Source organism: Macrotis lagotis, chromosome X, assembly GCF_037893015.1.
Source record: "Macrotis lagotis isolate mMagLag1 chromosome X, bilby.v1.9.chrom.fasta, whole genome shotgun sequence".
Taxonomy (NCBI): domain Eukaryota; kingdom Metazoa; phylum Chordata; class Mammalia; order Peramelemorphia; family Peramelidae; genus Macrotis; species Macrotis lagotis.
Window position 1 is genome coordinate 287,817,726 of NC_133666.1, and position 9,327 is coordinate 287,827,052.

Sequence of the window (9,327 nt, forward strand, 5' to 3'; positions counted from 1 at the left end):
AGCCTAAAGCATGAGTGTAGAGAGCATGACGTTTAGAATTAAAGTTGAAATTATAACTTTTCTTTATTATACTTTTAAGGTGCCATGCCTTCTATTAATATAAAATACCCTAGGGGCAAAAGTAAAAAAGTATATGAACTGAAACTATACCTTACTTGTTTTAATCAAAGAATGAGTGGCTGATGTTTCTCATCAAATTGTACATATGTTTATGAAATCTACATTCAATTCAATTCAGTTCAATAAACTTTTTTCAATTCATTTTTGCATCTACAAACAATTTATATTAAGAGTAGTGTTTCATTTTAAGGAATTGGGCAGGTTAGGAAAGTTCAAAATATATTCAGATAAAATTATGTAAAAAAGAAAGTAAATGAAAAAACAATCCAATAAACATCAACCATCTTGACAAAAAGAGTATTCTGTATTCTAGTTCAACATCATTTCCAGAAGGCATGATAGAGTGTACAAAAGTTTTGGTGCAGCTTTGAGCTTTGGAAGCTTACAAAAACTAACCTGACCTGAATTAAAATCCATTTTATAGTGAATAGTTGTAGGAAGGTAATGGCACATACATAGACGTAATTTATTTATTTATTTAAGATTTATTCTCATTTTGTACAAATAATGTTTTTTATACATTAATAAAACATAGATGTAGTTTTTTAAAAAGTAGTTGTAAAAGTGTGTTAAGGTTAGTAAGTTATCAATCTTAATTCCACAAAAAAGATACAGTTCAACAATTAATCTAGTTACATAGCAAAAATAAATCTGAGAAAGGAACTAAAAACCTTAGCTGAAACAAACTCCAATATTTCTTTGCTAAGTTAATTTTTTTCTTAAAGAAAAAAATGTTAATGCTCGCAGTGCCTTTTTCAACTCATGGTTGGTGAAGGGGAAAGTGACTATCTTATGAACCATAAAAGATATTTTAATGGTTAGCAGAAGGCATGACCTTTAGTAAGTTTTAGTAGTATTAAACTGCATCAAGACTTTTGGGACATACTGTATATTATTTTATAGTTCCTTTCTCAGATTTTCTCTTATTTTGTTATGACATTTTCTATCATGTACAACTCTTTGTGACTTCATTTGGGGTTTCGTTGGCAAAGATACTGGAATGATTTGTCATTTCCTTCTCCAGTTCATTTTATAGGTGAGGAAACTGAGGCAGACAAAGTTGAGAGACTTTTTCAGCATCCCAAATCTAGTAAGGGTCTAAGGGCAGATTGAACTCTGCAAGAGGAGTCTTGTAGTCTATCCATTGTGCCACTACCTGCTGCAATTGATTTATATCTTTCTATGGAATTAAGATTGATAATTTATTAACTTCAATCAATTATTTATTTATTTTTTTAAAAAACCAGTCTGTTACTCTCCAGGAGCAGTGCAGCATAGTGGATTCGATGAAAGGAAGGCAGCAAGATTCTTGGGTTCAATTACACATAATGATTATGTGACCTTGGATAAGTCATGTAACATCTCAGTGCCCCATGCAGCTTTCTAAAACTGATAATTTCCAAAGAATTACTGATTTGCTTCATTATAGAGTTCCCCATAATGATGATGAAATCACAGGTCCAGACTCTTCCCCCTCCCCAATCAAGAAATAACTAAACTCTGTCACTATCTGTTGTCAAGAATATCTAATATTGGTCCAGGATTCTATAACTGTCTTATTTCTGAGATGCTTTCATATGTGAAAGTATTTTTGTTTCTTATCTATAAGCAAGTGTTTTCCTTGGCTCATCAGTGATCATTCTTGAATCAACTGTCTTAAATGTTATATTGAAAATATTGTTTATGTTGTAATAACCATATATTTTATCATTGTACTTCAGATCCTTCTAGATGGAATCACAGATCACCAGTTGCCTGCTCATGATAGACACCATCTCCCTGACTACAGCTACAGAAAGATTATTGAAAATTCTCAACCATCCCAATTCACCTTCAAGTGAGAAAAACCCTAATATTCATTGAAAGATTTTTAAAGGAATTAGTTTTCAAGAGAATTAGATTTGGTCTGCATCAAATTTTCCCACTTAAAGATTTTAATAATCATGATCCTACTGCTTTATGTTTGGGTTAATCTGAAGAAAAATTGCCAGAATTCGTGAAGTTTTCACTGGTTTCAAAGAATTACTTTCAGAGACATTATTTCAAACTATAACTAATTAGGATTATTCATCACATTGATGGATAGAATGATTAAAACTATGAATTGTTAGATTTAATGTCTAACCCAAATATTTATTTTCTCCATTATGCATTATCTATTCATAAAACACATATTTCAAAGACTTCAAGGGTTGATCTTTTGAAAAATGCTATTTAAAGTATGATCCAACTCATTAAACAATCTTTACCCTTGGAAAAAATGTTCTGTATTTTCCACTTAGATATATTATTATCTTATAAAATATTAAACTTATGTGCTCACAGTGACAATGAGCTCTTTAAAAAAATTATTTAAATACATACCACGATAATATCAGTCTCAAAAATGTTATTTGCCTTTCTATTGTTATTCTCTAAGTTATTTTAGTGAAGATATATTATTTACCTGAGCATCATTTTAGGTATAATTATAAATTATGATACTTTAACCTTAACATCTAAAAGGACGTCTCCAAATAAGGCTTATCCTTCAAAGTCTTCCTCTCAGGAGACATTGATGTCTCTAATGCTGCAATTTGCTTAAGACTTTTGTTTTTAACTCTTTTAGAAATAAAAAGGAAGGGGTAGCTAGGTTGTGCAGTGGATAGAGCACTGGCCTTGGAGTCAGGAGTACCTGGGTTCAAATCTGACCTCAGACATGTAATAATTACCTAGCTGTGTGGCCTTGGGCAAGCCACTTAACCCCATTTGCCTTGCAAAAACCTATAAATAAATAAATAAATAAACAAACAAACAAATAAATAAAATAAAAAGGAAATTGGTTATGAACTAACAAGAAAAAATTCATTACTTTGTAGTTACAATTTAATTTTTTAAAAAACTTAACAGTTTTATTATCAGAATTGATTTTGGATGACTTTTTGAAGTTTCTAAAAATTAATTATGCTCTCAAAAGATAGTTTTGTTACTATTAAAGATATCAAAAACAATAGCACTAAAAACAAAAGAGTTAAAAGCATATTTTGAGCAAAAGTAGCAATGAAATAATGATTTAGTGTTTCAAATATATTATTTTGAAAAACAGAGCACTTTATATAGATGATGTGTCATTTTTGAATTTTAAAATATAGTGGAATTATTATAAAGGTCATAGTATCATAACCTTGAAAAGAAATATATATGTATGTATATGTGTATAAATATATTTACATATATGCACATACATCCCCAACACACATATATATATTGTATGTATGTATATATATGTATATTTCATTAACCTTTGGATTCTTTATCCTATATATTCATTTAATACATTTAAACAATCATTCTGAGAAGAGGTCCACAAACTTTTACCAGATTGTGAAAGGAATCCCATCTATAGAATAACTGTATTACAAACATTTAATGAATCAAATTCTTCAATTTTTCTCTGGTAACAAGACATTTTAGAGGCTACTGTTACTAGAGAAGGCTGATTTAGCAATTTACTGGTTCATAGGGCTTTGATTTTTTTCTACACTTAAATAATTCTTAGATGCAGGTATTTGGAGTGGCCCGTTCTAACCTTATTTTCTATTTCAGATTTATCTTTCACTCTTCTTCTTTATATACCCTCCTTTCAAATTTCAACAGTTGCTACTCTTTCAATTCTATTTTTTGCTTTCCTCTAGCTATATCTTGGCTTACGCTGGTCCCTGTTTCTGAAATGCCATTCCTTCAGCTTTCCTCTTGAAGTCCTACTGATCCCTTAAGACTCCATTTAAATGCTTTTTTTACTCCCATAAATACTATCCTGAGTCTTCCTAGGTAGTAACAATTTCTCCCACTTTTGGTCTCTTACAACAATTTTCTTTGTACCTCTTACACTTACTGTAGTCCACTTTGTAGGCAATTATTTGGTACATACTTCAGTCTCTTCTACTTTAGATTGTAAGATCTTTGGCAATAGGTGCTCTTTTAAAATTCAAGTTTGTATTTCCTTCAGTACCTAACAGACTTCCTTACACAAATAGGAATTTATATAGCAGTTTACTGTTTTTACTATTATATTTGGAATTAAACCAAGAAGTATGACACAAGATTGTCTTCTATATATTCTATAATACTTTATATATATATATATATATATATATATATGCCTAATTTTTTATCTGTTTTCTCCACTAGAATATAAGCTTTTTGGGTTTTTACCTTTCTTTGTATAACCCCCCCCCCATTCCTTAACACAATGTCTAGCACATAGCAAACAATAAATGCTTAGAGGCTAACTCACTAATAGTTCAAATTGAATATTTTATTGAGCAAAGAACATCTACAGAAAAAAATATATATAATTTCTTATATGTTCAGGAGTCCCAGTATCTCCTAATCCTAGAATGTGCAGTGTTAGGGGTATTATTAAAGACTTTGTCAATCAAGAAAGGCCTTAACGTGTCTCAGAAATCATGACCCTGAGGTGGAACACTCAGAGAGTGATTGTTGAGAGCTGCTGTACCTTAAGTATTTTGCATACCTTTTCTTTTTGTTTTCAAATTTCATTTCATTTTTCAATTAATATTTGCTTTCTCTCTATCCTAATTTCACCCATTTAAAAATACCCTTGTAATAAATATGCAAGGTCAAGCAAAACAAATTCCCACATTGACTTTGTCCAAAACTTTTTGTTTTATTCTACAACTTAAAACTATCCCCTTGGTTAGGAGATAGGAAGCCTAGTCATCAGTCCTCTAGAATCATGATTTATCATTGCACTGATCAGAGTTCTTAAGACTTCCAGTTTTTCCCTCTTGTGAGTCTCAAAAATCTGATAAGTTGGATTTTATAGATGCCTTTTCATAGGTAAGAAAATGGAAGCTTAGATTTTAAATGACTAGTTAAATAGTTATTATTAGCAAACCAAGCATTCTATCCACTGCCCAATGATGACTCATTGTAATGATATTCATAGGTACAATTTGTATAGTGCTTTCCATTATATATATATATGATCTTAATTGATCTTTAAAACAACTCTATGAGAAAATAATTGTTTATTCTAGTACATTTATTGGTATCTCTATTGTACAGTTGAGGAAACAGGAGTTCAAAGTTTAAGTGTCTTGCCTAAGGTCACATGGCTAATAAATCTCGGAGTAGGGATTTGAATTCAGAGCTTCTAAATCTAAATTAAATATTCATTCCTCTCTGAATGTATGACTGAATAGATAGATGCATGGATTTGCTCTTTCAAGTCATGAGGGGGTCATAAAGCATATTTTGAGAGACTTACATGAAAGGCTTTGTTTCTAAGGAACTCACAATCATTCAATAAATATTTACTAAGTACTTGCTTTATGTCAAGCACCATGCTAAAATTCTAGAAATATAAATGCAACAGTGAAATAGTTTCTGTTCTGAAGGATCTTACTTTTTGCCTGGGAGGGTACATATTTACCTATACATAAATACAGGCTTTCTACCCATAAATGTATAGTAATAGGAGTTAAAGAACCTCAACATTAGAAATGAAATGAAGGGGCAGCTAGGTGGCCCAGTGGATAGAGCACCAGCCCTGGAGTCAGGAGTACCTGAGTTCTTAATAATTACCTTAATAATTACCTAGCTGTGTAGCCTTGAGCAAGCCAGTTAACCCCATTGCCTTGCAAAGAACAAAAAACAAAACAAACAAAAAGAAATGAAATAAATCCAAAGAGAAAAGTGGGGGGGAAGAGAGTTATAGAAGATAAAAGAAAAGAAACACAGGAATGTATAAGAATCATCAAATGAGCATTTGATAGAGTAGTAAAAGAATGAATTTTTAATAATGTGGCATTTTTAGATGTTAAATTTGTATAAATGCCCCAAAGAAATGGTGACATTCCAGTTTTGCTTACTTTTCAAATGAAAATGTTGTTTTTCTGAAACAATTTTATTTTTCTGATATATTCACTTTTGTCCCTTTAATCATTTCTTCATAAGAAACACTAGGAAATAATTGAGACAATAGCTTCCTATGCCCCCAAAACAGAATATTCTGAAACCATCCTTTACTTATAAGATTTTCTTGAATCTTTGCTCCATACAACAGAAAGAGAAGTAAGACTGTGACTTTTTAGGATGGAAACTTCAATAAAATAAAAAAAGAGTCATTGTAGAAAAGAAAAAAACTGAGTTAAAACCTTAAAAGATAACGACAGCACTTGTATTGCATAAAACCATAATTGTTCTAAATTATGGTGGGATTTAACAGGAGAAGCATGAAGATTTTAACTATTTCAGATGTTTCCTCTGTATGACAGAAAACTTTTGTGATGTGAATGCAGAGTATGGAGGGGAAAATTATTTCTCTGAAACTGAGTCAATGTTTTCAACACACCATTTCAAAAATATAAGTATTTAAATAATTTATCTTATTATATACATCATTTAAAATTGTAACATCTTTGAGAATTATAAATATAGTAATATTAAAGGAAGCTATCAATGATTTTCTTAGGATGTTTTCCAAAGCACTTAATTATGCAAAAACAGTGGGTATGTGGGGGTTGGAGAGCAGTTCAATAGTATGAGAGCATCTGTTTATCAGTTGAACCAATAGTTGAACCAAAAAGCTCTCTTATATTTGGAATTAAACCAAGAAGTAAGCCACAAGGTTGTTTTATATATATATGTATATATATATATATATATATATATATATATATGTATGTATATATATGTATATATATATATTCTATAATACTTCAGATATACCTAATTTTTATCTGTTTTCTCTACTGGAATTTAAGCTTTTGGGGGTCTTTTTGTCTTTCTTTGATTTCCCCCCATTTCTTAACACAATGCCTAGCACACAGCAAACCATAAATGCTTAGTGGCTAACTCAATAATAGTTTGAATTGAATTTTTTATTGAGCAAAAAACATCTACAGAAAAAAAAAATGATTTCATGTATGTTCAGGAGTTCCAGTATCTCCTAATCCTAGAATATGCAGTGTTAGGGGTATTATTAGAGACTTCATCAACCAAGAAAGTACTTAACATGACTTAGAACACATGATCCTGGGGTGGAACATTCAGAGAGTGATTGATGAGAGCTGCTGTACCATAAGCATTATGAGTTCATCACAGCAGGGAATTGAGCAATACAGTAATAGGTGAACATCAAATCTTAACCAAATCTCATGGAAAGAATCCAGTATTAATGTGGTATAAGAATGGGGGTACAAGATCAAGGTAAAGCACATAACGCAAAGCTATAGAATGGTGGCAATCAATGGAATAGTTAACATAGACCTTACAAATTTACATTAACATGGCCCCCAGATCAACTCTAGGAACCATTGCTATTATTTGTTCTTGTTATTCAGTTGATTTCCCCCATATGGAGTTTTCTTGGCGAAAATACTTAAGTGGTTTGCCATTGCCTTCTCCAGTTCATTTTACAGATGAAAAATGAGGCAAACAGTGTTAAGTGATTTGCTCAGGGTCATAGCTAGAAAGTATCTGAGGCCAGATTTGAACTATATGAGCCTTCCTTACTCCAGGTCTGGCATTCCTTCCACCATATCACCTAGCTGCACTGAATCGTTATTCTATATTGGTCCAAACATTGAGATAATTCCTTGAAAGTTAGAAATGTACATTTTACTTTCAGAACACACACAAAAAAATGAAGAGCCTAATGTATTGTGGAACATGGTATTCTTGGTTTTCTTGAAATAGTTACTTGTTGGGGCAGCTAGGTGGCGTAGTGGATAAAGCACCGGCCCTGGAGTCAGGAGTACCTGGGTTCAAATCTGGTCTCAGACACTTAATAATTACCTAGCTGTGTGGCCTTGGGCAAGCCACTTTAACCCCATTTGCCTTGCAAAAACCTAAAAAAAAAAAAAAAAAAAGAAATAGTTACTTGTTTTTATTGAGCTACAATGGGCATGAATGCATTGGGGTATGGTGAGATATTGAGAGTTCTATTAGTTTGGTACTTAGGCAAAATCTATTCCAAGTCAGTCAACTCTTAACTTTTTATTTCTAGAGAATTAAATCAGCAAAACTTAACCTTGTCTATGCTTATGAGGAAGTGATCAATGATAATCTCCCAAATTTTTTTAAAAAAAAAACTTCTAGATCTATGATAAATTTTGTTTTATTTCATTTTTAACCATGTATCCCAGTTATAGTTCCATATCTAATATAATAGATCTCAGTACCTGAGGTTCAAATAAACAGTATATGCAATCCCACAAAAAGTTTTTTAAAAACCATTGGAAGATAAAAGCCAGCAGGCCTGGGGGTTCAAAGTCTCTTGCCAGAATATTACAGAGAGGTTTCAGATTGATCCACCTGAGGACAAGGTTAACTCAAACTACTCAGTTGCCCAACATAATTTCTTTGCTCACAACAGCAGTATTGGTATCATGGGTGGGGGTGGGGGTGTATAGGGGGTATGGATATGGGTGGTAAAGGAATCAACACAAGCCTCCCCATTTCCACCCATATTCTCACATAATATACCAGATTAAATTTTGACTTACAGAAAGGTATAAATATTGAGAGTAAAATGAAATAAATAAGCTGTTATGTAAATAAACTTTAAAGAAAATGCAAGCTCAGCAGGGTGAAGTCAATTTCCTAAGTTATGTAAATCAATTCACTCTTCCATGTCCCTTTCTCAGTCTTTTTTGTTTAATCTTCACCCATGTTGTGATCATTAAATTAATAATAAGGGATCTCTCACATGATTGTAATCTGGACATCTTTTCCCTCTAAACTATCTCACTTGGAGACCTCATTAAGTCAATGGATTCAATTATTTTTATGCAGATGATTCGCATATCTCTTTATCTAACCTATTCTTTTTCCTTACTTTCAGTAAACCATCTCCTCATGACATATGAAACTGGATGACCCATGAACACTTTAAATTTAACATGTCCAAAAGAGAGATTTTTTTCTCCAAAAAATCTTTCCTTCTTTCAAATTTCCCTATTACTGTAAAAGGTATCACCATCCTCTCAATCCAGATATAAGATAATGAGGTTTAGTTAGAATTAGAAAAGAGAAGAGAAGAGGGTATATACTAGATATATTACAAAGGTAGAGATTACAGACTTGAAGACTGATTTGATATAATGGAGTGAGAGACAGTACAAAGTTGAGGATGATAAAGTGAGCATTCTGGGAGTTTTGAGGAGGGATGAAAAGATTGGAAAAACCATTGCAGTGAAT

General features: G+C 31.8%; 1 protein-coding gene across 4 annotated transcripts in view; it reads left to right on the plus strand.

Moving 5' to 3' along the window:
* Nucleotides 1-8,536, plus strand: part of RANBP3L (RAN binding protein 3 like) — a 67,167-nt gene extending 58,631 nt beyond the window's left edge. For all 4 annotated transcript variants that reach the window (XM_074207678.1, XM_074207680.1, XM_074207681.1 and 1 more), the window contains one exon: nucleotides 1,842-8,536. In XM_074207678.1, the coding sequence (XP_074063779.1) occupies nucleotides 1,842-1,885 (44 nt within the window). In that variant the 3' untranslated portion in view covers nucleotides 1,886-8,536. The remainder of the gene's footprint in view (nucleotides 1-1,841) is intronic.
* The last annotated feature ends 791 nt before the right edge of the window (nucleotides 8,537-9,327 follow it).